The 13,763-nt window shown below is 37.1% G+C and overlaps 1 protein-coding gene across 1 annotated transcript in view; it reads right to left on the bottom strand.

The window, feature by feature from the left end:
- ALDH1L2 (aldehyde dehydrogenase 1 family member L2) overlaps positions 1 to 13,763 on the bottom strand; it is a 60,923-nt gene that overhangs the window by 9,558 nt on the left and 37,602 nt on the right. The window contains exons 14-21 of the mRNA XM_044941405.2: positions 12,032 to 12,102; positions 11,845 to 11,950; positions 7,715 to 7,802; positions 7,094 to 7,187; positions 5,831 to 5,930; positions 5,120 to 5,218; positions 2,524 to 2,689; positions 552 to 657 (exon numbers count right to left, since the gene is read on the bottom strand). Coding sequence (XP_044797340.2) covers positions 552 to 657; positions 2,524 to 2,689; positions 5,120 to 5,218; positions 5,831 to 5,930; positions 7,094 to 7,187; positions 7,715 to 7,802; positions 11,845 to 11,950; positions 12,032 to 12,102 — 830 coding nt within the window. The remainder of the gene's footprint in view (positions 1 to 551; positions 658 to 2,523; positions 2,690 to 5,119; positions 5,219 to 5,830; positions 5,931 to 7,093; positions 7,188 to 7,714; positions 7,803 to 11,844; positions 11,951 to 12,031; positions 12,103 to 13,763) is intronic.

The following is a 13,763-nucleotide window of genomic DNA, read 5'->3' as shown; positions in this document are numbered from 1 at the left end:
TTATATTAAATATTATGATAGGAACTCAGTTACCATATGGACTTCTTTGATATGCTAAACACTTTGGAAAGTTTCAGGGACCCTGACAAACCAATACATCATTTACGGTTGATTATAAGGTGACTGTGGGCTTTCTACAAAGAGTTGAGTTTTAGGTTTTTGGGGACATGATCCCCTGTGGAGAAAACACTCCACTCTTTCTTTGGGAAAATCAGATTTCATAGATGCTGCCTTCTCTAAAAATGTAAATGCAAAAACCACTTCTGTTAGTCTCAGTTACTGACATTATTCCAGAGATGTTTCAAATGCCAACTGTACAAAAATTAAAATTAGCAAATACCATATGATGTCAGCCATTAATTTAAGCTAAGGAGCAAAAATTTATTACAACTTACATTGTAAGTTAGCATTCTCTTCTAATTATTTGTCAATTATTATTATGGTAGAAATTGTATGTTCTTTAACTTTATGCTCTGTATATAGCACAGTGGTAGGGGAAAAAAAAAACCCTGTATCTAGTCAGCCCAGTTAAATTATGCCTAGGAACATACCCATTTTGGAATTTAGAAATGACCATAATAGGCCCAAAGGATTCCTCTTTGGCAAGATACATGTGGTCTTCCACATCTGTGAAGACAGTAGGTTCCATAAAAAAGCCTATTTGAAAACCAGAAGAAAATAACATCAATTATAGTGTAATTTTCAATTAGTAGTTCTCTCATTTAATTACATTACAACTTTTTTTTCTTCCCTTCTGGGTTAGTAAAACCAAGAAGACTTTCTTTTTCCTATTTGGTGTTAACAATCCTAGGTTCTTATATTTTTAATGTCCTTATTACAAAAATTTAAAACATATGTAAAAGTAGAGAAAATAGTATAATGAATAGTCAAATAAATCTTTATGTATATATTTTGCTATATTTGATTCATTTTTTCCTTGCTGATATAGTTTAAAGCAAATTCCAGAGATCATAGATTTGTACTGGAATACTTGGAGTATAAATTGTAATGTACATTATCATACCTAACAAAATTAACACTAATCCCTTATTCATAATTTGTTTCAATTTAACTTCTAATTTTTTAATTGAGATGTAATTGACATATAACATTAATTTCAGGTGTACAACATAATGATTTGATATTTGTATTCAATTTCTGATTTCTAGAAAATATATCTTTGTAGATGATTTGTTTGATTCAGGGATTCAAATAAATTACACTTTGCATTTGGTTGTTAGATAGCTTTAACCTGCAACATTTCCTCCCTTATGCCCACCCCTTAATTTTCATGGCACTGACTTGTTAAACCGGTGAATTCACAGTGGGAAAGAATCTGCTTGCTAATGCAGGAGATTCAAGAGACAACAGTTTCGATCCCTGGGGTGGGAAGATTCCCCTGGAGTAGGAAATCATAACCCACTCTGATATTCTTGCCTGAAAAATCCCATGGACAGAGGAGCCTGGTAGGCTACAGTCCATAGGGTTGCAAAGAGTCGGACATGACTGAAGTGACTTAGCACACATGCATGACTTTGTTAAACAAACTGATTCGTTGTCCGGCAGAATATCTTAGGCATTTCAGATTTGTCATTGCTTCTTTGGGATGATATTTGATTTGTTTCCCTATCCCCTGTGCTTCTTTAAATAGAAAATATGACATAAAGGCATGGTTAGATTCATGGTTAAATGTTTTTGGCAAGAATACTTCATCGGTGATGCTGTGTTACACACTGGATCCCATACAAGACATATCATATCCAGTTGTACTGCTGGTACTCAGTCTACCTATCACAGTAAGACAGGAGGTTTTACACCTGTTGTTTGTTCGTTTTTCTCTCCTTTTGGGTATCATGACATGGAGTCATTCACACACTTCTGTAACAAGTACTGGGTTCAGTTCAGTTCAGTCGCTCAGTCATGCCCAACTCTTTGCGACCCCGTGGCCTGCAGCACACCAGGCTTCCCTGTCCTTCACCAACTCACAGAACGTGCTCAAACTCATGTCCACTGAGTCAGTGATGCCATCCAACCATTTCATCCTCTGTCATCCCCTTCTCCTCCTGCCTTCAACCTTTCCCAGCATCAGGGTCTTTTCTAATGAGTCAGTTCTTCATTAACAGTTACACAACAGGAATGAATCCTTCCCAGGCTAAACTGGCTAAGATTGAGCCTCACATTGCCAGGAATGAAAACCGCCAGCGCCTGAAACACACTTATCCATTACACTTGTTTACTGCACAGCTAAGGGCCTGTCACATCATTTTATTTGATTTTCACAGCCTCGTAAAGCAGGATGTGCACATTTCATCGCATTTTACAACTAGGGCTCAACAAAACTATTGTCGAAGGTGTCACAGCTTAAAAGTGGCCAAGCAGGATCTAGAACATATTTCTTCTGATCATAACATAAATGCCACTGTTTACTTCTGAGGCAAGATGGTGCTGTAATGAAGCCTGTTACCAATTATTCCAACTTAAGAATCCAGGCCCCCAGCATCCCTCCCCTGGAGGTGATCATACCTGGCCTTTGGACTTGTCTTCCTCCGTACACCAGGGTGGCCCCCTCTTTCACTCCAGCTTCACAGTACTGCAGAAGCTTTTCCAGATGGGCCTTATGATTTTGGGGCCCATGATCGGTAGATCTGTCAAGTGGATCACCAATTTTCATCTTTTTAATTTCTTCCACCTGTATATCACCCAGTTTGCAGAACACAATTGACTGTTAATAATAGTAATGGATACCCTTCACCAAGCTTCCGCTGGGTGATGGGTGTTGTACTGAGCTCTTCCCAGATGGTCCTCACTTAGTCTTCATGGTAGCATTAGAGGTAGATATTTATTTCCATCTTACATATGAGGAAACTGAGGATCAGAGGGGCTAAGTGACTAGCCCAAGGGCACACGACCACTAAATACTGTAGAGTTTTCTTGATGTGAAAGCCCAAGCTTTTAACCACTGAGTTTTAAACAGAACACAAGCCACATGCATTATATTAAAATTATCTTGAATGTTAATCCATTAAAATAGCAAACCTGATGTTCTGGAATTTTTGTCAATACAGCATACTCTTCATGGCAAAGTAATTTCTAAAATGGCCACATTGTTGTCTTTTTCCTCTCCCTAAATGTGGCCGACTGCCCTCGTGAAAATCTCACGGTATAGCCACACTGGAGGACATACTAGAATGTTCTGATGAAAAACCATCTTTATATGGAACATTCATCACTCACACATGCTCCTTGGTTATCTTTTTTTTTTAAATTTTTTATTTTGGAGTATAGCCAATTAACAATGTCGTGATAGTTCCAGCCAATTAACAATGTTGCGATAGTTTCAGGTAGACAGCAAAGAGACTCAGTCACACATATTCAAGTATCTATCTATTCTTTCCCAAACTTCCCTCCCACTCAGGCTGCCACATAACATTGAGCAGAGTTCTCCGTGCTATACAGCAGGACCTTGCTATCCATTTTAAATACAGCAGTATGAACATGTCCATCCCAAACTCCGTAACTATCCTGTCCCCCCATCCTTCCTGCCCTGGAAAGCATAAGTTTGTTCTCCAAATCTGTGAGCCTGTTTGTTTTGTAAATAGGTTCATTTTGTATCATTTCCTTTTAGATTCCAATATAAGGGAAGTCACACAATATTTCTCCTTTTCTGTCTGACTTACTTCACTCAGAATGACAATCTCTAGGGCTCCTTAGTTATCTTAATCTGTTTCTGAATCTCTTGTTGTTAAGACCAATTCTAATAAGGAGAAAGAATGGGAGTTACCATAACCCCACAGGGCCATGCATTTTGAATTTAGGTCTGGCTAAAATCCCTCAGTAAGTGCTCAAAAAATAGCCATTGAATAAATAAATTAATTCTGTTCCTATGTGTGCAAAACATATTATTGATGGACTGATAGCAGCAAATCCGTGACATTTCTGGTCTTAGCATTTGAAATTTCAACAAGTTGTAGTTGTGAAAGCCCATGATGTGTCATGCTGTGCCCTGTATTTTACTAAGGCACAAACGTGAATTTGCGGGGTGCTCATGAGCCGGACACTGCCCGCCGTCTGCCCTTCTGTATGGCTTCCTTGTTTCCTACTCTCATGAGGAAAGATGCCTTTGCTTCTTGGGGGTGGAATTGGGGAATTGGCTCTGAAGGAAAAGAAAATCTGGGTGCTGGTTTTTCAACTAGAAACAAATTTTGATTACTACAACCATAATGATGATACACTGTAGTATGTTCAGAGTTCATTTTTACCACAGAATTCATCTTAATAGTTCTATAAATGCTTCTAGTCTCATATTTGTGGAATCGTGTCCAACATCAGGGGGTATGTAGGTATGTATCTATCTTAGTGGAGGAAATATATATGCTGTCATTTTACTGTAAATTCAGGATTTGTAAGAATCTAGTGTGGATGGAGGAGCCTGGAAGGCTGCAGTCTGTGGGGTCGCTGAGGGTCGGACACGACTGAGCGACTTCACTTTCACTTTTCACTTTCATTGGAGAGGGAAGTGGCAACCCACTCCAGTGTTCTTGCCTGGAGAATCCCAGGGACGGGGGAGCCTGTTGGGCTGCCGTCTATGAGGTCGCACAGAGTCGGACACGACTGAAGCAACTTAGCAGCAGCAGCAGCAGCAGTGGTATATCTCTCATAGGCAATTTAGGGATTTATTATAACCTAGGAGTATATATTCCATAAATATCAAGGATCTAGTATACTATAAATACAGAGCAAGATAAAGGTAATAATAGCTCTTCAGTATACTTTATCAGGTTTTTTAATATAGACCTATAACTTTTTACTATGAAAAATTATAATTATATATAAAAGTAGGCAAATAATATAATGAAACTCCACGTACCCATCAGTCAGCTTCAACAACTGCCAAGCCATGGTCAATTTATTCCCTGACTTACTTCCTCCCCTTCTGCATTATTTTGGAGCAAAATCCAGATATCATAATCTAATCTGTAAATATGTCAGAAAGTACTTCTAAAAAATAAGGATTGTGTTGTTTTTAAAAAATATACTATCATCACTAATAATCCCAGAAGTACTTTGAAAGTAAAGACAGTTTCTATCCAACTCACAGAGCAAATCTGAAGATGCTTACCACTCTTGTCACAAATTCATCGTGGATGGATTCTTCCACAAACAGCCGACCAGCTGCAATACAGTTTTCTCCTTTGTTGAAAAATACTGCCCCCATGCCCTTTGGCAGCAAAAGACAAAATACTGTTGTTATGTGGGAAGTCAAGGTTGTCATAAAATTGCACACACTAAGAATTGTCTTATCATAAAATAGCAGGCAACACAGAGAAATCAGAGAAAAAACACAAGCCCTTGGTCCAGTTAGTGATGCTTAGAGATTCTTGGTTTTGATATTTTTAGAAATTTTATTTCTCCGTTCCCCTTTTCTATCCATGAGTACTTTACAAGAGATGTACCTATCAAGGATGACATACCGATAAAAAGATTTTGTGTTATAAGAAAATGTAGACTACTCTATACATTTAAATGTAATATTTACATGCCAATTTTTGCTTTTAGAATCTCTACATCAGTTTATATAAATCATGAATGTTTATAAACCTCTTCATCTGTTTGTAAAAAGCTGGCCTCCAAGTTTTAAAAACACCTTTAATTATAATGACATTATTTTTTAAATTAAGTGCCCTGAGCAATCCCAAATCGAAGCATAAAGAGAATGGTTTCTGTTTACGGTCAGATAAAACCAGACCTCATTTTAAGGCACCTGATGAACAAGAAGCTGAAATGTGTTTCAGAAGTAGCACCTATTTCACTGGACTTGACCTCCTCTTACCATTCGCACAGCCTTGTCAAGTTCACAGTCACTGAATATTATAAGTGGGGATTTTCCACCAAGTTCAAGGGAAACTTTCTTCAAGTTGCTCACAGCACAGCTGGAGAAAAATAAATGGAATATGAGCATGTACTCTCTCAGTTTCTTTCTCTTATTTCTTGGACACAATTACTACTTAGGATGTAAAATATAATTGAGCCTCAGAAATATTAAGAAACTTATTCAAAGACAAAACATGCATGGTAGAATGGTGATGACAGCTGAAGCTGGGTGATGAGCACATACATGGAGGTTCATTACACTATTCTGTGAGCTTTGTGACTATTAGAAATCTTCTGTAAAAATTGCTTCTTTTAAAAATTCTGTGGTCAAATAATTAGAGATTCTCATGGGTGAATACAGATTCTTTGGGTGTAAGAATTTTGATTACATAAAGGCCTGGCAAAGAATTTAACATTTAACTAGATTACTGGCACAGTGGAGGAAAATATCCATTTTTAGAAGTTATTAAAATTCTGTTTATTACTTCCTATTTGCAAAAAAATTGTTATTTAAAGCATTTAAAAATACGTTTAAAAATTCAGAAAGAAGGAAAAAAAATCACAAAATTCCATTCCATGGCTCATTGATGACTATTTTCTTTTTTTAACCATTTTGATATACTTGTTTCTGGTCTGTTTCCAAACACAGCCTTTGCCTTAGTTAACATAGTTAGGATTACCCAATATGTACAATTTTATACCTTATTTTTCTTTCCATTTACCATTTAATAACAGTCTAGAGTTATTAAAAATTCTCCCTGACCGCACAGTATTCCATTATGTTAACAAACTTTAACCACTGCCTTATTTTAGACATTTAGATGGTTTGCATTTTTTTGAACTAATGTTACTGTTTTTCAGGAATGCATTTTATAAAGAATCCAGATTTGTCTTTTATATGTCTTTTCAGTTTCTTACTTAGGCTTCCAAAACCAATTTGGGCCACAGTTTTAGTATCAAAAATTTTTTGTGCCAGATTGTTAAAGCTACCAGAAGCCTGCAGGCTTTCAATACATCTCTGGTTTTACTGACTTTGGGTTTTACACTTTAGAAAGTATTTTACTGTATTCAAACATTTCAATACCCTGCTGTGATAGGATTTCTCTTCTACATTCAATGTGATTTTTCTCCTTCCAAAAGCACCTTATTTAAAAAAGAAAAAACAAAACCAAAGACCTGGTTTAACAGGATCCTTAGCAAATCAGCACACTAAACCCAATACCTCTTCATGATCTGTTTGCCAATCAGAGTGGAACCAGTGAAACCAAGTTTGCGGATATCAGGGTGCTCTGAAAGGTGCTGTCCCACTACACCACCTGTGCATTAATGGAATAAAACACAAATTAAAACTTTATCAAAGTCTTAGGGTAAAGGTGTCTTTGAAGTCACTGAAGCAGTTTTCCAAGCTCTCATTTAAATCTTAGTTTTACATTTTCTATAATAATAACAGCATGACAAAAATCTGAATAATGTCTTCCATGCAATTGTCAGTACCCCAAAGAGGGGTTATGTCTCAATTTTTTTAATCTTCTAAAGTAATTTTAAAAAACGGAAATGGGACACCATAGGGTAGTTTTACAATGTTGTACAACTTCCACCCTCCCACCCAATTCACCTGCCACTGTATTTCCACTTTAAGATATTAGCACATGTTTCTATTGCACTGTTGCTAAACTGTATTTAGTTTTAATATTTTGGATTGGACAGAATGTTCATTCAGGTTTTTCCATAGGATGGCATGGAAAAGCCCGAATGAACTTTTTGACCAATCCAACAGCTGTCAGGACAAGACTCCAGTGGGAAAACTGTTCATTAGTTACAACAAAGTAGGTTCTTGGCTTACCTGAGCCTGGAATGATGTTGATTACCCCCTTCGGAAAGCCTGCTTTAACAGAGAGCTCAGCAAACTTCAAAGCAGTCAAGGGCGTGACCTGAGCAGAAGGAGACAGCAATTGCCTTCTTCAGACTGTGTCCTGTCCTGTAGATCAATACCTAGCTTTCCTTTTATGGCCACAGCAATGTTGTTGTTGTTGTTGTTTTACTAGAGTTTATTTTTTCTTTTACTTTTACGTAATTTCTGACTTATAGCAAAGTTGCAAAAAACAGTACAAAGAATTCCTATGTATCTGTCACCCACATTCTTCAAATGTTAATATTTTACTGTTTGCTTTATCCTCTTCCTCTCTCTGTGTGTTTTTGAACTGTTTAAGGAGTATGATATAATCTCAACATCCACAATGTATTTTACTTATTTGCTTAGTCATAAAATATACAGAAAATATTTTGAAAATTACTAAGCCACGTCCCTATGAAAAAGAAGCCTACTAACTTCAATATTATTTACAGTGTTTTTGCCTCCAGTCTGAGGCCATATAGACCAAATGTCAGTCAAAAGTTTCTTGGATTAGTACTTCCTCATTGCCTTTAGCATGATGCTGTTATTAATATGAAATGTGGCTTAATTGATTTTTTTTTTTATTCAGTGTTGGCCTCATCTATGTTGATTATATTTCTTTTCTTTATTTGTTCATTTGTTGTTTTGTAGAGTATGGGAAACATGCTTGCAAAAGTGAGGATTATACAACAGTACGTTCAGAGACGTGTTGTTCTCATGAACACCCCTTCTCCCATCCTTCCTAGGTCATCCTCCCAAGTAGTTAATCAATCTCATTAGTCTCTGGTTTATCCTTACCATGTTTCTTTTTGCTCAAACGAACACATAATATTTTCCCTTTCTTTTTACCAAAAAAAGTAATATAGTTATGGATCTCATCTTAAAGATCTATTACAGCAATGCATATCTCAGAAGCAAAATGAGAGTAATATGTTTACACTGAAAAACCAATGATGATTAAGTCTTAAATTAGTATTCTGTTAGCTTGGTCTCAAAAAATGGAATGGACGAAAATGGAGTTGTGAATAGAGAAATAGTAGAGCTTCTATTTATATATTTTAACAGAGAAAGACAGGAAATAAATAAAACATAGCTAACAGTTAATATGGGGCTGGATAACGGTACTCTCACTCTGTCTGAATGAAGGTCAGATGATCACCGATCACAGGTAAGTGTGGTGTCCTAGGAAGGAACAGAAGCTCACAAGGCCAAGGGACAGACTGTGGCTTCCTCACTTGCTCACTGTGCTTTCAGGATATTGCCATGTGTTGGAGTTTACAGGCCTGCTCGCATATTCATAGACTATATTGTTGTTTTAGCTAATAAAATGGTCAAGAGACTGAAAAGGAATCTATATAGAAACTGCATAATAAACAGTAATATTAATAGGACAAACACAAGCAACAACAATAAAAAAGCAGGGTTCACATTTTTCCTCCTTCTAGTAACAGGTCCATGGCAATAAACATTATGATGTTTAAAAAAATGTCAACCTAGTTATACTTGAGAAATTTTTCAAATGCTCAAATATTTAAAATTGGCAAGAAGATATTTCAAATAGTGGCTTTATATCTACTATAGTTAAAGGAAATCCTAGTATGAAATCATCATGATTAGAAAGACTTTTAAAAACTATCCTGAATTAGTAATTTCCATGGGACAGAAATTTCATGTCTTTGTCACTCATAATATGCCTGACAATTAGTGTGCACTCGATACATGTTTGTAATTTTGAATATTCCGGGTAGTCACTGGAGTTTTCCAATGCTTAGCACTCTCTTTGGATACCACGATCTAGTGGTTCTCAACTCTGGCTGTACCTTAGAAACTAATGTGAAGAAGTTAAGTAATAACAAGGTCTGGCCTCTGACCCAGACCAATTAAATCAGAATCTCTGCCAGTGGGGCCAAGGTATTAGTATTTTTAAAAGAGAATTCTAAAATTTAGAATTTTAAATTCTAGAGAGAATTTAAAAGACGATTCTAATGTGCAGCCAGGATTGAGCACTGCTGGGCTAAGTTATCCGCCTCCTCTCTTCATTTTACTAGTTTTTTTTGCTGTTTAATGAGTGCTGCTGCTTGGGAGAAACAGCACTCATACAGGATGCTGGTGAATTACTCAATCCTTGTGAAAGAATGAGCCAACATCTATCACACAAAACATGGATCTATTAACTAAGTGATTCTGCTATCAGGAACATATCTTACAAAGATAGTTGCACATGTGCATGAAGCTGTATATTTTTTTCAATTAAAAAATTTTTTTTTTGCTGTGCTGCATGTGGGATCTTAGTTCCCTGACCAGGGATCAAACCCACGTGCCTTACACTGGAAGCTTGGAGTCTTAGTCACTGGACTGCCAGGGAAGTCCCATGATGCTATATTTAAAAGGTTATTAATTGTAACACAGTTTATAACAGCAAAAAGGTGGGAAAATCTCAATATCCATTAATTAGGTATAGGTTAAATAAAATACTGTTTATTTTTTACACTGGGCTTCCCTAGTGGCTCACATGGGGTCACAAAGAGTCCAATGAAGGAGACCAGGGTTCTATCCCTGGGTTGGGAAAATCCCCTGGAGAAGGAAATGGCAACCCACTCCAGTATTCTTGCCTGAAGAATTCCATGGATAGAGGAGCCTGGCAGACTATAGTCCATGGGGTCGAAAAGACTCGGACACAACTGAGTGACTAACACATTTTTTACACTGGAAACTTTTTTTTTTTTTAAGTTTTTTCCCTTTTTGGTAAGTATGTATAGAGTGCTTCTATTTTACTTCATTTTATTTTTATATTGTATTGTATTGTGCTAAGAACACTTAACATGACATCTACCCTCTTAACAATTTGTTTAGTGTACAATACAACATTATGGTTGTTCAACTGCTAAGTCATGTCTGACTCTTTGTGACCCCATGGATTTCCCAGCATGCCAGGTTTCCCTGTTCTCCACTATTTCCTGGAGTTTGCGCAAATTCATGTCCAATAATATGATGTATAGCAGGTCTCTAGAACTTACTCATCTTACATAATTGAAATTTTATGCCTCTTGATTAGCAATTTCCCATTAACCCTTCTCCTCCTGTGTGGTTTTCAGTTGGTTAAAAAATATTTTTAAAAATTACCTAATTATTTAATTTAAAAAATATGCTTGTATACACAGAGAATATATCTGGAATACCTCAGAAACTAATAAATACCAAAAACACTGGTTGCCTCAGGGAGGTAAACTTGTTAGCCAGGAGAATAAGAGGGAGACTTTTCATCATCTATCTCTTTGTATTTTTTTAATTAAAAAATTTTTGAATGTGTATCTTTTTTTTTAATGAGGAAAACAAGATGGCTGTGGTCACATGACTATATAGTTGTTCCAAATGAAAAAAAATTTTTTAATCCTAAAAGAAGAAATAAAAAAATAATAGGTAACAAACTATAGACTCTTCTTGAATAGAGACCAAGTTTTCCCCACCAACTTGGGTACCTCAGAATGTCCACTCCTGTGCACTGTCTGGAGGAAATGCTTAGCCGGGTGTTAAGTTTGCTACCACATTTTTTTTTTCCTTGAAAATCTGCTCTAGCATTAAAAAGATGTTTTTGAGAGCTCTATCATTTGAATTATTTTTAAACTAACTTCCTGTTTTCCACATATATATATATTTTTCAAACAGCTACAATTATGTACATTATTTGCATGCTTTTCCCCCATCTTCCATAACTTTACAATATTTTTGATAATTAAAATTTAAATGCCTGCATAAAACTTCTTTTGCTATTTCATAACTACTCTAAATAATTCCCTCAGTTCGGGGCATGTGGCATTTTGCAAGCATTGAACTGGTTTGTAGAAATTCAGGGGATTTCACTGACATACACTATGCTGCTTCCATTCTCATGGATGTTCTAAAGTTTGGAATCTCCATTTTGGGTAGCTATTAAAAATGAATATTTACTAATATGAAAAGATGCCCAGGATATATGAAAAGATGGTGTAATATATGACCCCATTTTTTCCAAGAAATAATATTTGTCAGCGTACGTCTGTGGGAGGGGCAGATGCCACACCTGGCCTCGCGTGTCTTACCTGTGCCGGCTTGAGCACTAAGGTGTTGCCTGCTGCCAGACACGCGGCACTCTTCCATGCCAGCATCATCAGTGGGTAATTCCAGGGGATGATAATGGCACAGACTCTGCAAGGGGAGAAAGCAACAGCCTCAGTCCCCTCAAACTAACTTAACACACGTCACTCAGAGGCACTCTCCTTGTCTTACCCAAGTGGCTCCTTCTTGGTAAAGGTCAGATTGCGGTTTGGACGGGCCTGGTTGATGGGAATTGTAGAACCCTAAAGAATAAAAAAAGGTTGATACTACTTTACTAATTTCATTTTTTTTTTCTTTGCCATGCAGCATGTGGGATCTCAGTTCCCCAACCAGGGATCAAACTTGCACCCACTGCACTGGAAGCATGGAGTTTTAACCACTAGACTGCCAGGGAAGTTCCTACTTTATTAATTTAAACGAGTAAATTTAATCTCAATGAATCCATTTTCTATCTGCCTCTGTTACTTTCTCTTAGCTGATATTAAAAAAAGCAGTGTTCACATGGAACTCTATTCAATGTTATGTGTCAGCATGGATGGGAGGGGAATTTGGGGGAGAATGGATACATGTATATGGCTGAGTCCTTTCGCTGTTCACCTGAAACTACCACAACATTGGTAATCAGCTATATCCCAATACAAAATCAACAGTTTGAAAAAAGAAGCAGTGTTCAATTTATAGGAAACATAGCCACACCTGAAAAGGAACTGCTATGCCTTTCTCAAAAGAACTAAGATGCAGGAGAAAAAAAATACATAATTCTAATTTGATCATCTCCATTCCCAATTTCTGGGCATGGCAGAGAATGTTAATTGCCTGCCCAATATCTATTCTCCCCTCTGTTCTTAGTAACAGAAATCCTTGATTAATAATGGGGATGGCAATGTGCCAGGTAAAGTACTATGTTCCCCAGTTTCCATAGCAAATGGTGATGATTAATGGAAGATGTAAGTACAATGCACTGGAAGGGGAACACTCTTTAAAGTAGGCTGACTCAGCTAAAACAAGTGCTGTTTTACCCATTCCCTCACTTCTTCATTCTTCCTTCCAGAATGTTGCTAAAAAGGCTGGTGCTGCAGTGGCCATCATGAGACCAAGAGGCAGCCGTGACGGCAGCAGTCACATGGTACTAAGGACGGCCTGGCAAAGAGAGAGACGGAATCTTCCTGTCTCAGACTAGTCTTGATTGACTGGACTAGTCTTGGACTCCTTGAAAGTGAGATAAAAACAGACTCCTTGGTTGGGTTTTCTATTTTATGCAGCTAAATTTGATCCCAACTGACTTTTGGCAGTAATCTTTAACTGAAACTATCCATCTGTTTTGCCACAGAAAATATTATTGCTGTTACTAATACAAGTGTATAATCTCTCCTCTGAAACCCTAGGGTCACGTGTGCTTTGGGATTCAGAATTTGACTTTAGAAACATAATATAATGCAAAAACAATACCTTATATAATGTTATAATATCTATAACCCCCATTAATGTCTGGGGTAGCCTCCCATAATCAAGCATAATAATATTTATCCAGGGCTTTCCTGGTAGCTCAGCTGGTAAAGAATCCACCTGCAATGCAGGAGACCCTGGTTTGATTCCTTGGTCAGGAAGATCCTCTGGAGAAGGAATAGGCTACCCACTCCAGTCATCTTGGGCTTATCTGGTGATTCAGATTGTAAAGAATCTACCTGCAATGCAGGAGACCTAGGTTCGATCCCTGGATTGGGAAGATCCCCTGGAGAAGGGAAAGGCAACCCACTGAACACTTATTCAGTGAACTATGAGTATTCACTCTAAGTGAGATGAATAAAACTTATAGACTCATGTTGGTTTGGGTAAGATTTTGGCACCAAATGAGTCTGAGTCAATCAAACAAATCAATTTTCAGGTTTCAGAACTATTTGGA

The sequence above is a fragment of the Bubalus bubalis genome, chromosome 4 (genome assembly GCF_019923935.1).
Source record: "Bubalus bubalis isolate 160015118507 breed Murrah chromosome 4, NDDB_SH_1, whole genome shotgun sequence".
NCBI classification, from domain to species: domain Eukaryota; kingdom Metazoa; phylum Chordata; class Mammalia; order Artiodactyla; family Bovidae; genus Bubalus; species Bubalus bubalis.
This window is presented reverse-complemented; position numbering and strand designations above follow the sequence as displayed.